General features: G+C 39.2%; 1 protein-coding gene across 2 annotated transcripts in view; it reads left to right on the top strand.

The window, feature by feature from the left end:
• LOC149194137 (putative LRR receptor-like serine/threonine-protein kinase At1g06840) overlaps window positions 1-20,816 on the top strand; it is a 296,065-nt gene that overhangs the window by 37,449 nt on the left and 237,800 nt on the right. For both annotated transcript variants that reach the window (XR_016254518.1, XM_089405046.1), the window contains exons 3-4: window positions 14,343-14,414; window positions 14,712-14,783. Coding sequence is in view for 1 of the 2 variants with exons in the window: in XM_089405046.1 (XP_089261172.1) it covers window positions 14,343-14,414; window positions 14,712-14,783 (144 nt within the window). In the remaining variant the exon portion in view is untranslated. The remainder of the gene's footprint in view (window positions 1-14,342; window positions 14,415-14,711; window positions 14,784-20,816) is intronic.

Raw genomic sequence — 20,816 nt, forward strand, 5'->3', positions numbered from 1 at the left:
TGCTTCTTCAAGCAGGTCATCGTGGCATTTTCGCTATAACATTTTTTCTTGCAAAGCTTCAGAAGCTGAAATTTCGACCACGTGGAGTTGAAATCCTGATGAACATCATTTAAAAATTTCATAGATATGGTCCAAAGAAGTTAGGGATTTTGCATGCTCCAGAATTATGTCTCAAATAGGTGTTCTGAGGAAAATCGTCATAACTTTCTCTTCGTGCATCAGATTTGAATTTTGTAAAAAGTGATTAAAAGTGCACAGACTAGTTTCTTGTGTATCATTTTCAGGGTCGAAGATTAAAACAATGACACATGGCATCTCGTACAAGTTCGCTCTACTGAACCAGTCCATAATCAAGTCATCTTGGGAAAATTGGCATAACTTTATCTTAAAGAATCCAATCTTGGTCTAACTAGTGGGGTTGGAAAGAAGGCATAGGGGGCTACCACCGAACGAAATTTCGGTCTTTGGAGAGCCGAAATCATAGAGATACTATAGTTGCAAGGTCAACCTTATCAACAAACTCAAAATCAAGTTCTAAAAGGTGTGTATTTTTAAATTTGCATAATTTTTATTTGAAAAATCAGTTTGAAGTGATTCAAAGGGCATAGTGAAGCATATATATCATTAATTGGTTCCAAAATTCCTCCCAAACAAAAAATTCTACACCCATTAAGCCCTTAGAAAGCTCTACTATGACGCATGAAGAAGAAGAAATACAACATGATATATCAAAATTGCGGGAACAATTTTCGCTCTCACAAAGAGAAACCAAAAATGAATTGGGAGTGATGAATGTTAAGATGGATGGTTTAGAAGAAAAAATAAAAGGGGACATGGAAGGTTTGACTGAGTTTCTGTAGGAAAGATTTCCTAATGGTGATAAGGTAGTCCATGAAACTTATAATGAGAACAAAATGAATGTGAATCATGATTTTAGGGACTCTAACTCAGGGTTGAAGATCAACCTTATTCCAAAGATCGATATGAGGAAGTTTGATGGCAAGGAATTGATAACACATTATGAGGATACAAAGAACAATACCTTCTTTAGCCAATTGATAAATCTCAAACAAAAGGGTTCAATGGCGAAGCACATTGAGGACTTCCAAAGATTGAATATCAAGGTAATTGATATTCCAGAGGAACATATAATTGATGCCTTCATATGGACTTAAAGGATAACATCCAACATGAGGTTCGCTTTTGGGAACCTAATTCATTGAAAAATGCATTCAGGGTGGCAAGAAAAGTTGAAAGCAAAATTATGGCAACAAGGAGGTCTACCACTCACAACTATAAAGATGGAAGTGTTGTTGCTCCTAGCCTCCCACAACTATAGAGATTTGGTTGTACTCGCTATATAAGTTGTGCAGGTACACAATCTTCAATATGTTGAAGATGTTCATTGATATGATAAGCATGATGTGGATGATGATAACTCTGATGAAATGATTGGAAGCCACAAAAGATTCTTTGATGTCAAAGAAAAGAAGTTGATATCCCTGAGTTAAGAGGGAGCCTGAATAAGAAAGGTCTCCCTAAGATTAAGAGGAACACTGGATAAAGGGAAGCTCCCTGGTTAAGAGGGAGGGCATAACATAGTTTTGATTGGAGAATGTTTTTTTTAAGATATGTTGTTGTATATGAAGTAGGAAAAAAAAAAGTGTATGATTGAGGAATCTTTTGTCAAAGATTCGGTTGATAGTCCTACTATGTTGAGAAGCAACATCTGTTGTCTGGAAGACTCTGAAGATTTGTATTTGATTATGTACATGTGAAAGTATATTATTGATTGGGGTTGTGTTTGTACAGGTGAATCTCTCGAAGGTTTTGATAGCATGTTGGTTACCAATCAGTTTGATTGGGAGAGATTGGTTATCCTTGATCTGTTGGATCAAGGAGTGTTGAGGCTTTGTGAGTGAATTTCCTGGGAGGATATCGGGCCGACACTTTATGTTGATGTCTTGGTCTTGAAGTTGAATAAGGTGGTGTTGGTTATAGAGCTCTGTTGTTGGATACACACCTAGATCCCTGGGTTGGTGGTTAGCAAGTAAGCGTGATGGTACTTAGAGAGGATGAAAGCGTGAGTCCATCTTAGTCCCACTTGGATATATTGCCCGGGTCAGGAATCTAGTCCATGGCATTGCAGTGACTAAACTGTTGAAAGAACAATGGATAGATTGCCCTGGTCAGGAATCTAGTCCATGGCATTCCGGTGCCTAAAAGTTCTTCATGGTTCACATAGTTGAGATCTTCCTTGTACTTGTATATGATGTATATCTCTCTAGTTAAGAGGGAGTGTTGGAAAATGTAACTAGGTTCGGTCTTCATTTAATCTATGAAACCAGATAGCAAATATACTAAAAGTCATAAGTGTGCCGAGAATAAATTATTTAACATAATTTGTGAAGAGGAAGGAAAGGAACAAGAAACATCAAAAGAAGAGGATATACACCAGGAACCAACCCCAGAGAAAGAAGAAATGAATCCGAAAATATCTTGTAATGCATTGGCGGAATTACCACTCTTCAAACTCTTAAGATAGAAAGATATATCAAGAAGAAAAAGGTAATAATGCATATTGATTCAGGTAGTACCCATAATTTTATTCATTGTAAGTTAGACAAGGAATTGAATTGCTTTCTATATCCAACACCAGAGTGTCAAGTGATGGTTGCAAATGGAGGAACTATAAATTGCTCAGGGAAGTGCCATAATATCAAGCTAAACATGGGGGAATATATATTGAATAATTCAATGATTTCATTCCAATGGGTGGTGCTAATGTTGTGTTAGAAGTCCAATGGTTGCAATCTTTGAGGAGGATAACTTTTAAATTTCAAGAACTTTTCTTGAAAGTTTTCTCGGAAGGAAAGGAAATTGAATTAAGGGGTATCACCAGGAAATGGGGGAAGATAATAAGCTTTAATAGCATGACAAAGCTTTTGAAGAAAGGACAAATGTTGCTTTTCCACGATATTGGTGTTTAGGATAGAATCTTAAATCACTGACACTACCAAACCAAGTATCACAACGAACCTACTTTGCACAACGAAATATAAACAACAATAAATCTACAGGTGCACAAAATATACACAACTTTTTACATAATTTTATGTAAAACCCAATTTTGTTATATTAATCCAACTGAATAATACAAAAGTCTAGGGCTCTTGTACCAGGGATAGTGGCCCTCAAATATTCACAAGTACAAGAATACAAAACTGGGGCTTGGTGTCAGTCCATCGAAAACCAATCTACCCTCAACAAGATACTCTGACCATCTGGCTGATGTAGCACACTCTCTCAACTCCTTTCGGTCGTACCTGTAGTTTCCCGGTTCTTCGGCTCCTGATCTGCAGCACTGCCTCTATCAACGATCCAAGTTCATCTGGCCATTGAACCTCGACTATCCAATCTACTCACTTGTTGTGCCTTATTCCATCAAGGGCGCAACACATTGAGACTCCTGTTGAGTTGTTCACAACTCCGTTTATGAACAACTCACAACTACCCACTGCTGCTCCTCAGCTACTTAGGGACTTCTTCCCACTATAGTCTTCTTGCACTGCTCCAATGAAGACTAACATAGGGTAGGAGGGCTGCCACCTATCACCATCAAATGTTGCTTCTCCAATGATGAACACGAGATGCAACAAACTACTCCTCTGGCTGATCAGACCTATGAGCTCCAAGAACTACCACTCCTAGCAGCCAAGTGTCCTTCCCTGCACTGCACTTAGGGCTTTGTTACCGTTCAAACTAGCAGGGGGCCTTAGAGGGGCACTTGTTAGGTCAATAACAACAATGAAGCTAAAGCTCACTGTCATCACAGCTAAAGCTTTTTACTCATTATGGACTTTCATTGATGGGAGGAGACTCGATGTATAGAGAATCACATATGAAGGATTGATCTGAAAATCACCCTTGAGTGATCTCAGTTAAAGAATTATTGAATGAAGGTATTATAGACTCATGTGCTGGCGTGTGTGTCTATGTTATTTTAGGCAATGAATCGATCAGGTTGCAAAATACACAGACACTAGGAAACGGAAAACAGCAGAGAAACACAGTAAGCAAATACAAGAACACAACAAATTAACAAGGAGTTCACCCTATCCTCCAGGGCTACGTCTCCGGTCCAGCTTTCAGTGGTGGCCTTCTTTTATTGTGTCTTTAAAGCAGAGAATTACAATGAGGAGCTCAATTTGAGTCTCCTGAAACAGAATTGCTTGGCAGGGTGTTCTTGGATTCCCCAAGCCACTAGAGTGCATAGACTCTTTTCCTTACCAGCTCTTGACATCTCTGGTCTTTAATGGAGGGAGCCCAATGTGGTGCTCAGTGCCCGACAGATCCTCTCAAGGATTGCTCTAGGCTGCCTTACGCTGCAGGTCAGCTCGGCTCTCTATCCTTCTGCTTCTTGCTTCACTGTCTTTTCTTTCTCTGTCTTCGTCTTCTTCTCTCTGGTTTTTCCTCTCGGGTTCTCCTGTTCTCTGTCTCTGTTCATGGCTTTAAAGCCAATCGATCTGATGACTGCTCGCTTCCTCTTCCGCCCTCGTCGGATCGCCTGCTGCTGCTCGCTTGGAGTCCCTGTCTCGGCGTCATCATCAACAGCTCACAGGGAGTGGCCACTTGTCCTCTCGCGAACTGCGCCAACTCTTCCTCGTTGGTTCGGTTCTTCGGTTACGTCGGGAAATGACTCATTCGCCACCTCAGTGGTCAAATTGGACCTCAAATCCTTATAGATCGCGGCTTAATCCCCTGTCAAATCTGGTTCTTTCATCGGGCGTGTTCTCAGCTGTTAGATCTGGAGCCCCCAGATCCAACATCATTCGCTCATTTCGCACGGTTGACTTGCTCGACTGTTAGCGTGCGATGAGCGGTGGTTTTCTCTCTCATCCGCCTGCCACGCGTCGGGCGCTGAATGGAATCGCTCGTTTTTCTCCAAATCCGCTTACCGCCCAAGGGTGCCCCCAATATATATCGCCAGTTTTGGAGCGCGGGTCCCGTCTTTAGTCTTTTGTGCTTTTCCCCACGGTTTTCCTGGCTTCCATGTGACCGAGCGCTTGGGGCCTCTCCTTCTTGAGGGGTTTTGCCCAACGCATCAGAAACGGCCTCCTTTTCCCAATCCGGGCTTCCCAAGTGCCAGTTTGGCCTCCTGCGCAGTCTCCATGGGCCTCGGTCAGCGCGCTTTGATCGAGGTCCTCGTCGTTCCTCGCTGGCTGCCAACTGCTACTGTTCAAAGATCTTCCTGATCGCTCTGTGCTCATAATTCTTTGAAGTTTGTCCTGTTTTGATACAGTCATGGTGCTTTGATTATCTTCATGGATCCAATTCGGATCACGACCTTCCCACTGAAAAAGCTTTTGGACCACCAAAAGTTGGTTTTCAAGCATTGACTAAGTGAGGATACAATTGTCTCACCTATCCAATCTCTATCCACTTTGCATTGTTCGGCTTTGAACCCTTGAGTCCAATTCTGAGGTACTCAACATCTCCTCTGCGCGTCGTCCTCACCTTCTTGTCTAGCACTGTCTTCCTACAATTCATTAAGATATTTAGATAGCAGGTCATCAATAGAAGGCAATTGACTCTGCTCTTCGGGATCCTCAATTAGTGAGGGTTCAAACAATCTCAAGCAATCTGCATTTACGACTAAGTAGATGTGCATGTAAGCTGGTAGATCAAGGCGAAAAGCATTCTCACCAATCTTCTCAAGTATCTTGAAAGGTCCATACCTGATAGGCTTTAGCTTCTTACCTTCACCTTGCATCCTGTCCTTGCTGATGTACAGCCAGACTTGGTCACCAACTTGAAAACTATGCTCCATCCGATGCTTGTCATGCCTTGCCTTGTATTTGGCTTGGCTCTTTTCCAGCTATTCCTATACTGCCTGGTGGATCTCCTGGATTTGTTCAATGAACCTAGTTGCCCTGTCCACATCACTGTGTCCCTCAACTGTGGTATCTTTACCAAAGACAAAATCCAAAGGAGACCTTGGTGTGAAACCAAAACAGGTCTCAAAAGGAGATCTCTGTGTAGAAGAATGTTTTGCTTTGTTGTAAGCATGCTGCACATAACACAAATGTTCATCCCAAAGCTTAGGATGTTTGCTGCAATATCCTCTGAGTAACTGGATCACTATCTTGTTAACTACTTCTGTCTGGCCATCAGTTTGTGGATGAAAAGCTGTGTTTTTCTTCAGTTTGGTGTCCATCAGTTCCCACAGACTTGACCAAAACTTCCCCACAAATCGGGTGTCTCAATCAAATACAATGGAAGTGGGTAATCCAAAATGAACCCATACATGTTCAAAGAACAGTTTTGCAGTTTGTTCAGCTGTAATCTGTTTATTACAAGGTATCAAAATACACATTTTGTTGAACCTATCCACAACAACATATAGATAATCATGACCTTTCCTAGATTTAGGTAGTCCTCCAACAAAATCCATGGAAACACTTTCCCAAGGGTGAGAAGGAACTGGTAATGGAGTGTACAAGCCTAGTTTTCTATTGCTAGGCTTGCTTTTAGCACACATAGTACACCCTCTTACATATCTAGAAACTGTCTCATTCATTTTTGGCCAATAACAAAATCTTTGCAGCTGTGCAACTGTTTTACTTACCCCAAAGTGACTTGATATCAGAGAAGTGTGTGCTTCTCTAATTATCTTTACTCTCTCAGTTTGTGGAATGCATAACTTCCCACAATGGTATAAGAGTCGGTCCTTCACATGATAATCCAATTCTTCTACTCTTTTGCCTTGACTTAAAGTTGCATATACATCTTTAAAGTCTATATCTTGAGCATATTGTTCAATGTAGCTTTCATGTAGCACAGAATTATGCTTAAGTATAGTAGATGCATTTATAATGGGTCTAGATAACATGTCTACAACTTTATTATGTATGCCCTTTTTATATCTGATGACTAAATGAAACTGTTGTAGAAAACCCATCCATCTATAATGTCTTGATTGCTGCAACTTAGTTTGGGAGTGTAGATATTGAAGTGGTTGATGATCAGTATGTATTACTGTCTCTTTGCCCATTAAGTAATGTTTCCACTTTTTCACACTTTGAACTAATGCATACAATTCTTTATCATATGTAGGATAGTTAACTACTGCAGGATTAAAAGTCTCAGAATGATAACATATGGGTTTACCGTGCTGTGTCAACACTGCTCCCATGGCATAGTCACTAGCATCCGTTTGGATCTCAAATGGTCTTTGCAGATCAGGCAGTGCTAGTACAGGTGCTGTACTAATCTTTTTTTTCAAGGTGTCGAAGGCTTTCTGATGTTTGCCTCCCCACTGAAACACCTTGTTCAATCCTGTTAAAGCATGCAAGGGAGCTGCAATTGAGGAAAAGTTAGAAATGAACTTCCTCCAATATTGTGCTGCCCCTAAGAAGCTTCTCACTTCTGTAGCAGACTTGGGTTTAGGCCAGAGTACAATGACTGCCACCTTAGAGAGATCTATTCTCAATTCACCACCCCCTACTATATGACCCAAATAATTTAAAGATGTTTTGCCAAATTCACATTTTGAGAGTTTAACATGAAGTTTTTCTATTTTCAAAACATCTAATGTCTGCTTAACATGATTTAAGTGTTCTTCCCACGTTTTACTAAAAATCAGAATGTCATCCACATACACTAACAAAATCATCAAGAAAAGGTCTGAGTACATCATTCATTAATCTCATGAAAGTAGCAGGAGCATTAGTTAAGCCAAAAGGCATAACCAACCACTCATACAATCCTTGCTTTGTTTTGAAAGCAGTCTTCCATGCATCTTGTTCTGCAACTTTGACCTGATGGTATCCACTGTGCAAGTCTAGCTTGGTGAAATAAACAACTTCTTTCAATTGATCTAAAAGATCATCTATGCGAGGAAGGGGATAACGATTTTTGATTGTTATCTTATTCAGTGCTCGGTAGTCAATGCACATTCTCCACGAGCCATCCTTCTTTCTCACCAAAACGACATGGCGATGTGCTAGGCCTGATGAACCCTTTCTCGAGCAACTCCTGCACCTGCTTCTTGATTTCAACATTCTCTAAAGTAGACAACCTGTACATTCCAATGTTAGGCAAAGGAGCATCTTGTTGCAAAATAATATCATGTACTATTTCCTTTTTGGGTGGCAGACCTTTAGGTTCTTGAAACAAGATATCATACTCTGAAACAACCTTTTCTAAATCAGCTCGCTGTTTAGCATTACAGCCCTCAAATACATTGGTTTTTTCAGGTTTCTTTTCCTTTATAACCATCAGTAAGAATTGTTTGCATGAATTTATCATTCTTTTCATCTTCCCTGAGTTTATGAGAGTATAATTATTCTTGAGCTTATGAGCTCTTACAAAGTATTCGATTCCATCTTTGACAAGTAGATACTTGTTCTCAGCTCTATAGAAAATAACTTTCCTATCATACAAGTAAGGACTTCCTAAAACAATTCCACATATATCCAAAGGAATTATGTCTAACTCAACCTCATCTACAAATGCTGACCCAAAAGAAAACCTGAGTTTGCACTGTCTAGTCACTTGTAGTTGTGCTTTATCATTCAACCATTCTAATGGGTATGGTTTCTTGTGAGGTGTAGTTGCTAATCCTAATTTCTTTACAATTGCTTCAGAAATTAAATTTATTTGTGAGCCACTATCAAACAAAGTATCAATCTTTTGATGTTTGGAAATAACTCGAATATGGAAAAGCTCATGTCTTTTTCTCTCATTTTCTTCATCAATAACAGATTGTGCAGAATTACTAGTAGATGCTTCAAAATTCTTACCTTTTATACCTGTGGTTGCAATGGTTGTTTCATCTCCCGAGTCTGACCCCAAATCTTTCTGAATAGCTGCAACAGTCTTCTTCTTCTTGCCCTCGAACTTCTTAGGTCTCAGCTCTGGATGCAGAATCCAGCAATGCTCATCATCATGCCCATCCTTTTTACAGTGAGTGCATGAAGCTTTGCTTTTCTGTGCAGTGTTAGCCTTCCTTGCTTTCCACTTCTGCTTTCTTTTCTCCTTGCTCTTGCTTGTAGTGGGTTGGGATGGTCCCCCAACTTCTGGATTTCCATTCTTTCCTCTAGCTTCTAGATGAGTAGCTTGTACAGATACCTCATCTATACTAGTGGAATTAAACATGAGGATGGTGTGCCTCATGTAGCTGTGTAGACCACCAATGTACTTCAAAAGAGTTTTTGGTGAGTCTGATGAGATTCCTAGAATCAATGCTCTCCTAAATTCTTGAGTGTACCCTTGCACACTTTGCCCTTTCAATTGCCGCAGAGTTTGCCAACTCATCATGGCTTGTTGCATGTAGGCCAATGGATAGAACAACTTTTTGATTGCAGAAACAAACTCACTCCAGATAGAGATAGTCTTACCATGTCTTTTCATGTCAGCTTGGGTTTTGCCTTCCCACCAAACCAAGGTAGTGCCTCCAAGGCGTAGGCTTGCCAGCTGAATCTTGCTCTTGTCTGAGTCGATGTTCTGTACTCTGCAATAAACATCAATTTGTCTAATCCAATTGTCCAACTTTTCTACATTTAACTCTCCATCATATATAGGTAGATCAAATTTGACATCTAGTTTGATCAAAGATGCTTTCTTGTTATGCACAGGGCTATTAGGAGGTGTGAGAAAGCTTTCCTCTTTCCCTTTTCCTTTAGAGTGGTCATGGAAGTGAGACTCATCTTCTCCTTTGTCTTGTTTAAAGCCTGATGAATCTTCATCCTTATGTTTTCTAAAGTCCCTATACATCTCTTCTACCATGGACTTTATGGCTAGGAAACTTTCTATGAATTGAGGGTCTGGCCCCACAGAACCTTCCTCTGACATTATCTTCCGAGGATAGACTCTCCCAATTTCAGGATTAGTTTCGACCAACTCTCCTTCTCCTAATTTGAGCTTTGATCTAGTGAGCATTCAACAGCTAAACCAACACAAGCTTGTCTAACCTTATAGCCTAAAGCTCTGATACCACTTGATATGAAAATCACCCTTGAGTGACCTCAGTTAAAGAATTATTGAATGAAGGTATTACAGACTCATGTGCTGGTGTGTGTCTATGTTATTTTAGGCAACGAATCGATCAGATTGCAAAATACACAGACACTGGGAAATGGAAAACAACAGAGAAACACAATAAGCAAATACAAGAACACAACAAATTAATAAGGAGTTCACCCTATCCTCCAGGGCTACGTCTCCGATCCAGCTTTCAGTGGTGGCCTTCTTTTATTGTGTCTTTAAAGCAGAGAATTACAATGAGGAGCTCAATTTGAGTCTCCTGAAACAGAATTGCTTGGTAGGGTGGTTCTTGGATTCCCCAAGCCACTAGAGTGCACAGACTCTTTTCCTTACCAGCTCTTGACCTCTCTGGTCTTTAATGGAGGGAGCCCAATGTGGTGCTCAGTCCCCGATAGATCCTCTCAAGGATTGCTCAAGGCTGCCTTATGCTGCAGGTCAGCTCGGCTCTCTGCCCTTCTGCTTCTTGCTTCACTGTCTTTTCTTTCTTTGTCTTCGTCTTCTTCTCTCTGGTTATTCCTCTCGGGTTCTCCTGTTCTCTGTCTCTGTCATGGCTTTAAAGCCAATCGATCTCATGACTGCTTGCTTCCTCTTCCGCCCTTGTCGGATCGCCTGCTGCTGCTCGCTTGGAGTCCCTGTCTCGGCGTCATCATCAACGGCTCACAAGGAGTGGCCACTTGTCCTCTCGTGAACTGCGCCAGCTCTTCCTTGTCGGTTCGGTTCTTCGGTTACGTTGGGAAATGACTCATCCGCCACCTTAGCGGTCAAATCGGACCTCAAATCCTTATAGATCGCGGCTTAATCCCCTGTCAAATCCGGTTCTTTCATCGGGCGTGTTCTCAGCCGTTAGATCTGGAGCCCCCAGATCCAACGTCATTCGCTCATTTCGCGCGGTTGACTTGCTCGACCGTTAGCATGCGATGAGCGGTGGTTTTCTCTCTCATCCGCTTGCCATGCGTCGGGCGCTGAATGGAATCGCTCGTTTTTCTCCAAATCTGCTAACCGCCCAAGGTGCCCCCGATATATACCGTTGGTTTTGGAGTGCGGGTCTCGCCATTAGCCTTTTGCGCTTTTCCCCACGGTTTTCCCAGCTTCCATGCGACCGAGCGCTTGGGGCCTCTCCTTCTCGAGGGGTTTTGCCTAGCGATGCACGATTAGCGCTAATCGCGCATCAGAAACGGCCTCCTTTTCCCAATCCGGGCTTCCCAAGTGCCAGTTTGGCCTCCTGTGCAGTCTCCATGGGCCTTGGTCAGTGCGCTTTGACTGAGGTCCTCGTCGTTCCTCGCTGGCTGCCAACTGCCACTGTTCAGAGGTCTTCCTGATCGCTATGTGCTCATAATTCTTTGAAGTCTGTCCTGTTTTGATACAGTCATGGTGCTTTGATTATCTTCATGGATCCAATTCGGATCAAGGATAGATCAACGAAGATGGATGTGAAGTGATATCGATGACCCTTTCGTAGGAGAGCCTCGAGAGTAGGACTTGCTTGCTTCTTAAGCAAGGTACAAGGTTCTCTAGGATAAGGGAATAGGGATTTGAGGGCTTGGCTTAAGGAATGGGACTTGTAAAGGAGCTTCCTAAACCCTATGGAACTTGGTTTCCCAAGTGGTTCTTGAAGATAAGACTTTGATAAGATACGGGACCACACGGGACTAAGTGGACCCAAGCTAGGTCAAGAGGAGGGAGTTTAGCAACCGATGATATGCTTGACCTAATTAGGGAGAGGAAAGGAATAAATGAATGAATTTTCAATGAAAGGCAATGCAAGGATCCTAGTGAGGTTTCTAGCCTAAGGGAAACCAAGGGCAAGAATTGGTCTTCGAGCTAGGGCTTGCGATATCTCAAGATCCCACTGTCGGAATCTCATGAAATTTGGAGGGCTTCTTGAGGACATGCCAACGCTCTTGTGTACCATAAATTGAAGTATTGAGATGGCTAGATCGTGAGATAATTGATGCCCTAGGTGACTTAGAGGACTAGACCTAGAGAAGAGGAAAGGGGAGGAGGAAAATAGGTTAAAGTGATCACCTTTGGGTGGATCAGTGCCTAATCCTTTGGGGAGATTGGAGTCAGGTAGAATTATGACAATGGACCTTTGAATTTTCTAGGTCAAGGAGGTCTAAAAGACAACTTTGGTTGGCACTAGGGCAACAACAAAAGCAACTTCAAAAACTTTATTCTTCGTTTTGCAAGATAAAGGGTTTGTCAAGATGAATTTAAGTAATGAAACATCCCTAGGAACATTCATTCATTATAAATGGCCAATACATGAAGCATTCACTATCTAGAAACAAAATTTCTACAACTTCGCATAAGTGATGCATCAAATAAGCCCTATTATAGCGAAATCCCAGCAACAATGTATGTGACAAAATTAGAAAGAAATAATAGCATTAAAAGGTACTTACTTTATTAGAGATAGGATTCAGAGAGATGTTGTGATAGTGTAGTACATTTCCATAGGAGAGCAAGTAGCAGATATTCTCACTAAGCGTCCAATGAAGGGAAATATTTGTTTTCTACAGAGACAAGTTGGGGATGGTGGAGAATCCCTTGCTAGGAGGGAGTGTTGAGTTTGTAGCATCAAAAAGACTTCTACATAGTCCTAGTGTCTTAGCATGTGGAGGTGAAGTCCTCTTTAAGTGGTTGTTAAAGAGGAGCACCTAATGTGATCTCCTTCCTAAGTTTAACTTAGAAAGAAGACATTGATTAATTATTTGATTAATGCAGACTTGGGGTAATGCTTTTTCTAAGGATAAATAATTAATTATTTAAGTGACTTAGATCTAATCTCCACCGTTGGTCGAAAAAAGCTAGGATTTAACCCTATCCTTCCATCACTTTGGAGATTAGGGATTTGGCCTATGGAGAAATTATAAAGAGAACTTAATGGAGAGGATGGAGACGCACAAGATAAATTTAGAGAGATTTTCTGAAGAATTTGCATGAGTCATAATGTAGATTTAGTGAGTGAGAGATTCATAAGCTAAGAGAAAAGGAGAAGGACCAATAGGAAATTTTTTAGATTTAGGAATTTGCAGAGAACCTGCATGTGTGAGCAAGCCAAATTGCTTTTGTAGGTGGACGGCCACACGAGGGAAGTTGAGAGGGTCCTTGAGCCAAGGAGAGGCTGTGAGTGTGACATGGGCTGCTGTATTTTTGCTGGAGAAAAATCCCAGGTTTTATTGCTGTATTTTTTTCCTATAATTGTGTGGGCCATTTTCCCTGGTAAGAGAGCCCATAATTTCTTTGAGAAAAATTTTAAGAAGAGAGATTGGAGGGTTAAAATAATTGTTGTTCTTGTTTGATATTTCTGGGTTATTTTCTGAAATATTTTTTGTTGCTATTTGCCGAGTTAAAGAGCTAGAGAATTTTCTGTTTGTAGTTTTCATATTTTATTTTCTACGAAACAATTCATTTTCTGGGTAAAATAATTTTTGAGGATAAAATAATTGCACGAGACATGAAATCTGAAACTGGTGCTTGAAAAATAACAAGTTGTGATGAAAATCATGAGTGTGTGACCTCATCCATTATGAGAAGTACTAGGTTCTAATTAAATCAATTTTGGTGCAAAGTTGTCTCTTAAATTGAGAATAAATAGTTAGTTTATACAGTAGGATCAATTTTGCTGAGAGAATTCCAGGGACTAATATTCACCATTTGAATTTTTTCCCTGTTTTACAAAAATAATTTGTCAATTAAAAATAAATATTCACCCAAACTACTATTATATAATTGAGAAATTTTACAAAACTTTTGCCAAATGTTTATAGTGAGCATTTTGAGGATTATAAAGAATCAACAAGGTTTCAACTTTCTACACTTAGATAAAAATTAAAGTTTCTTGAAATTTTCTCTGATTCTTCCTTCCTAAAATGACGTGTGTTCAACCCAATAGTTGCAATTCACAAGATACTATGTGGTAAGGAATACCATTTACTGATTTTTTAAATAGAAATTTCCATGTTGAATTTACTATTAGTCGCTTTGAATCTCTCTATATCTGAAACATCTTAGTAAGTAAGATGTGATGTTTAATAGACATATTAAGTTCTTTTGATCAATTGTGAGAAAATTTTTGGTCAGGTAATTGTGATTTGGATAGTGATGCATGCAGAATCTCAAATTTCTTTTATTAAATCTTGGAAAAAGCAATTAGCAATTTCATCTAGGAGGCACACCTTGAGGAGAACAAACAATAAATGTTTCTGCTGAAAACAAATGAATTAGACACACAACCTTCAAGTCACGTTAAGCAGTCAATTGTCAAACTGATGGCGAGTTGTGCTTTGCAGGCAATTGTTTAACATGGACCTTACAGGAAATCTAGCTCCAGAAATTGGAATTTTACAAAATCTTACAATTTTGTAAGTTGAATCAATGTCAAGGTTGTTATATTGGTGCACATAGATACCATGCAAATGACTACCCCACTGTGAAAAAAAGAGCATGGAATCCCATCATATAAGTTCCATATTCATTTTAGAGATTATTACTTCATTCGTATAAAATTCAGATCTTTGTTCTTTCCTGATTAGATTGATATATTGTTACATACTAAATATAATGGGCTGTGCTAAACAGTTTTTTCTGCATTTTGCATAATTTAATATGCCGAGTTCTCCTTCAAGATTCTTACACCTTGTTTTGTTATCTTTCGAAAGGGACTTCATGTGGAACAATATAAGTGGCAGTATTCCTAAGGAGGTTGGAAACATGACATCTCTTCAACTTCTGTGAGTTTCTTGAAGGCACTGAAGTTTAATATTGAATGCCCCTGGAGCTTGTGTATTTTGCAATGTTGTTTTGAATGGTGGGACATATATAGAATATTTTTTCTGCCAAAGTTCAGATGCTGTTTTAATGAAAAGTTCAAAACTTCTCATATGGAATGTACAACCATTATAGATGATGCACAGAACCAAAAATTTGATTTTAGAAGTGGGACGAAAAATTAATTCATTAAGAAAACAATTAAAAACATGTGTATTAATTTATCGTCCATCGAAGACAGAATCTTGGTTTTCAGATTTTTTACTTTTTGAGTCCTGAAGAACATTGTTGTCACAATCACTTAGAATTTAACCAAGATCAACCAACATGAAAGCCACAGAGTATACCCAAAATTCTCAACTCTGATTGATGTTTTCATTGTCTTATGCCTTTCTCTTCTACTTTTCAAATTCTATTCGCAACACTTAATACTATTGTTTCGTTCATTGTATAACGAGGAGGTTGAATGGAAGCAAAAGCAGATTCAGAAATTGTGGGACAAAGAGGATACACTCGGATGAAAACCATTGTTGCACTCATTGTTTAACGAGGAGATCGAATGGAAGCAAGAGAAGATTCAGAATTTGTGGGACAAAGAGCATACACTTTGCCTACAATACCTAAATATTAAATAATACACCATATAAATAGTTATGCGAGATGGATGAAAACCATTGTTGCACTCATTGTTTAACGAGGAGATCGAATGGAAGCAAGAGAAGATTCAGAAGTCGTGGGACAAAGAGCATACACTTTGCCTACAATACCTAAGTATTAAATAATACACCATATAAATAGTTATGCGAGATGAACAGATATGAGAGCTGTAATATGTAAGTGTTAAATAATATGCCATATAAATAGTTATGCAAGATGAACCAATATGAGCGCTGTAATACGTGAATAAAAAATAATACACCATATTGATAGCTATGCAAGATGAGCCAATATGAGAGCTGTAATATACTTAAATATTAAATGATATAGAATATAAATAAAAACCTAGTTATATGAATTATACCTCAAAAGGAATCACTTGTCTTGACCCACCTCTTCAAGCACATAAATATGTCGTATTGTTCAACTGTATCATCAATCATTTAATATAATATACAGTCTCTATCCAAGAGGACATTTCGGACTGTCTTTTTTTGGCTCTGCAAACATCAGACCTTGTGGACATTTCAGAGTTTGTCCTTTTATTATGATAGCTCTGTGAACATCAGATCTGTCAGAAGTTGTGTAGGAGCAGTTTTGATTCTGCAGGCCAGGTGACAAAATTTGTGCCAGGGCAGTTAAATTTCAGGCCAGAGGCCATCCACTTTCACTCTTTAATTCCCTGTTGTCCACTCTTTTTCTCGTGTGTATATACTTGTTGCATTTGTTGTATTCACTAGGTTGTTGCATATATACACGTTTGCACAAACACACACTCCACCACCACAGTATATATAGAAACAATTGGGGATATCAATTCCAGAACCAAATATCGGAGAGTAGGAAGATATTTTTCACAAGAAACATTATGAAATTAAGGAGTTGCAGGTGACAATTGATGGTTATGAATGTTTATCTCAATTCAGTATTACACCAGGTTTCTTTAAATTAAACATAGAAAAAAAGTTTGACTTTTCCCGATAAGAAGAACAAGGTGACACTTCAGGACATTACAGTCAAATGTAGCACCTTCATCAAAAGACTTGAAAGATATATCAAAGGTGATCCTCTAGGAAAGTCAAAAGTCAATATCAAAGATGCAAAAAGAATTTAACCAAGTCATCATGGAGAAAAACGAGGAAATTTCTCACTTAAAAGATCACAGTTAGAAATTATTTGCACGAGTCAAGAAGTTCAGGCTATGAAGCCAAAGTAAGAACAAGAAAGAGAAGGTTTCGAGAAGAAACTCAATGAAGGCCTATCAAATGAAGATGAGAAAATTCTTGCTTGAAGAGCTTGAATCAAAAGTTATTTTTCCCTCAGGAAAAAATCGTAAATTTTCATCGACTTATGAAAATATTACATTTTGTTGATGCATCATCATGCATTCTGATAATCTATCTGTTAAAAAACAAAACTATATAGATCTGGCCTATGTAAAGCCAATGATCAAGCAGACTGAGGCACTATACAGAGGGCATATATGTCCATAAATATAAAAGCAGTTACATATCATATATCGATCATTATCATGGTTTTAAGACATCAAAAAGCAAAAATATATAACAAATATATCAAGGCTTCCGGTTATTGCACTTGCTGATATCCATCTATGAATGGCCAGTGAGAGTACTCCTGTGCTTCCTCCCCTATCTGTTCATTGATTTTCCAAATGCCAAGAGTTTGTTCAACGCCATCTTTAGATAAGGCATCCGCTGTTGTGTTACGCTCCCTGTATATGTAGCAACAGGAAATCTGATCAAAAGAAACTTTTAGATGAAGAGTCTCCTCAAGAATAGGAAGCAGTGTGTGACTGTGGCATCTGTGTGTCTCATTGAACCAATTTATGACATTCATGGAGTCTCCAAAGATCTGAAGAGTACAACGTTCTTTTTCAATGGAAAAACATAATAAAAGTTTTAACGCTAACAACTTTGCATAGTTATTTGAGCCCCTGCCCAAACCAATTTGATGCTTGAAGAAATGATGTTCTTATAAGTAAAGGACTGCCTCTACCCCACAAACTCTGCTTACAAGTGAAGCCCTGTCAAAATATGCCCAATGAGAGGAGAAATCCATAACTTTGGCTGATATAACATGCTGACGATGAGCAGAGTCCGAGGAGGGAATAAGAGAATCTTGAGTATCAAAACATCAAGGATAAAATCTATGTGATATCCCCTATTTTGTGAGCTACTATGGAAATAGCTGTCAGCCCGCTTGGTTGCTTGGGCCTAAAAGGTAAAATGGTGAAGGGATCACTTTTTGGCATAATAACATTTTGGAGTTATGAATATTAAGTGGGTCCCATGTTGAAGAGGGTCACTTAAGTTGTGGATCACATAGCGAATAAGTCGCATCACTAAGAGGGGGTCAACTCACTTGAGGAGATGGGCGTCACCAAGGGGGTCGAATTGGCCCATGAGGTATACAAGGGTAGAAAAACATCGCACCAACCTATCTTGCCAATTGAACTTAAGAATTCGACCTCTTGTGAGATGCTTAGAGCAAGGGTTTGGAGTGCTGCTTAGCACAAGGGTTTCAGGCGGAACCATCAGCTGGTTTCGAAGAACTTCAAGTGTCTCCCTAGTTGGAAATTGGAGGAGTCCATCTGAGGGCTTCCATTGGGCATCATCTTCAGCATTTTTGGAAGTAGTATGCATTTTTGGGTGCAAAGGTAGTGAGTTTTGTTGCTCATTTGAACCAGCTTCACAGGATTTTGTGGAGGGAGGATTTCAGGGTCACATCTACCATGCAGAGCTGGAATTTTGGTGGAGTCTGCATACAAGGAACAAGAAAGGACCGTGAGGGCCGAGTTTTCCTGTTTTGCCAATGCATGGGTTTCTTGGAAAGGCCTGCACAGTCCCCTTGTGGGACGAATTGACATTCTTGTTTTGGAGTTAGTGTTTGGGGTTTGCTTTGGGGAATTAGCAGTGGAAATTTGGGGAGTTTCCAGTTGTTGGATTGGGGGCCACTTACAACAACATCAATTCTTGCAAAGGGCCGCATAAACTGTTCAACTAGGACATTCACACTTTGGTGGGGTCTCACACTTTCAGGTTCCCGGCTAAACCCTTTCTGGGTTTTTGGAGAGGCGACCATTGGAGGATTTATAGGTTAATACAAATTTTTTTAGGCCAACAATCATCATTCTCCCAACCAACCAATGACAGTGTATCCACTGGGCCCTCTACATCGCTATCAGAGTCATAGACCACCTGAGTCAGAGACATTTATCTATGTTTTTACCTACTTGCTTAGCAAGCCTAGGTTCCACTATTTCTTACTGCTGATGTACTCTTTTTGGCGAATTAATAAAATGGCTTAGTGATTTGTTGGCTTCTACTTGTGTCTAATTGCTAGTTATGTTTATTTTGTCATTACTTTCTATTTCAAGTTCATCTCTATTTATTTACGATATTTTTCCCAAAAAGGAATCTACAGTCTATAAATCAAAATATGAAGACCTTTCACTACTGAAGTGTTAAATTTTACCCGAACCCAACACCCGACGTTTAATTCCAAGTAATAAATTGCTGAATAAACACGCAACTAGATTCCTAACGAAAATAATTAGTGGAAGCAATTAACTATCTGAAACACATGAATCACAAATAGATTTTTGCCCAACAAATCAGTTCATCATTAATAAAACTCAGAACCTACTTGGGCTTCTGTGTTGGGATAATGGTCCAACTGAGGAATAACATATACAACAATAAACTGATGATTTTTCATAGGATCTTCTAAACTGATAATTACTACTTATGATTTCTTTAGATACTCTTTTCTTGAATTAATATTCATCATAAAGCAATTACACAGAAGGTATCAATAGTAGAAACTAAATGTCAGTAGGATCAGAAAGAGACAACCAAAGAGGAGGACAAACATTTACCCTGGGAAAACCTGGGTAAAAACTTGACAACCTTTTCCTTAGAGAATTTCATCAGTTCACCAAGAGACACACTTAGATATTCTAGTCAATCACAAGGTCAACCTGACTAGCAAAGTAGACTTGGTTAACCCTGGTCCAACTCCCTCCTAGTCGAGTCAAACATCTAGCCAAGAGACTTCGTCTAGTTTGTTCTACTAGGTCCGAATTTCGGCCTCATACTGTGCCTAGAGAAGCTCAGTCCTGTTGCCTTTCACAAAGTTCTTGTTCCTAAGAGATTTAGTCCTTCCATAGAGATCTAGATATTTTTCTACACTTAAGCTTCATATTCTTTCTTCAACAAGCCTCAGATTCATCCTGTCTTTTTCCTTAGATTCGTCCTTTTCTTTCTGCCTCAGATGATCAAACTCTGCCTTAGAGGTGATCTGAAATTCTTGCTTGGAAAGGAGGTCGAATGCCTCATATATATAGAATACAGGTAAAGTTAAAAGAGGTACGTATAAAGTTTAAACCATGTTCATTTGCAATCAATGATGTATGTCAATGACTCAATAGTAGTGATGCTAAGATAATGATCTCTTGAAAGATAGTAATGCATCATAGAAAGGGTATGTGTAGATGTATTTTAGAAATCATTAGCATTTGAAGTCTTTCCTTGCATATAATGACTAGGAATGAAATGAATTCTATATAGAAAGCTTGCTAATGATATTTCTAGGGTTTGTATATATATAGAACTTGCAATTTATAAGCTGACAGGTCTTGAAGACTTTGACATCTAGGGTTTGTAAACCCTAGCAAAGTTTGAACTAAGAATAAACCTAGGAACAAAACCCTATCTAATCGTTTCCGCTATAAGAAGAAGATCCAACCCTTGATGATAACAGAAACGACATCATGCTACTGTGAGAACATGGTTGGTGAATAGGTCCAAGATTAAGAGGGAGTTGACCTTTCTCAAAAGGTAAGTACTCTACTTCTCCTTGATTACTAGTATTGCTATTATGTTTGTACTTTGCCCTTTTTGTTCTTTCATAGTCTTCTAATAAATATCGCAGGTCAAGACAAGATCTATCTATAAGCTTGATTAACAGATGGAAGAATTGGAAGAACATGGAAAAGCACGAAGACTTCTTTGAATCCCAATAGACGTAATTGAAGAAGGAGAAAGCAGTTTAAAGTATGCATCAAAGAAGTCCATTAAATGGAAAGAAATTCACTTACCTCAGCTGGAAAGAGGTAGCTATAAAATCTTGGATGGATGCAATATTAATTGGAGTTTGACAGTAAACCCAAAAAAGCTCGTGATAAAAAAGAGAAGATGACTTTTAGGGCAATATCCTGTAGCAAGAAGTTGAAGAGTTCTGATATCATTGTACCGGCAACTGATTAGTTCGATCTAGGAAAACATTGATTGGGGTGATAGTACTGATGCTAACAATGA

This window comes from Pinus tabuliformis, chromosome 2_2 (genome assembly GCF_031772625.1).
Source record: "Pinus tabuliformis cultivar Carrire ecotype Pingquan chromosome 2_2, CPIR1, whole genome shotgun sequence".
Classification (NCBI taxonomy): Eukaryota; Viridiplantae; Streptophyta; class Pinopsida; order Pinales; family Pinaceae; genus Pinus; species Pinus tabuliformis.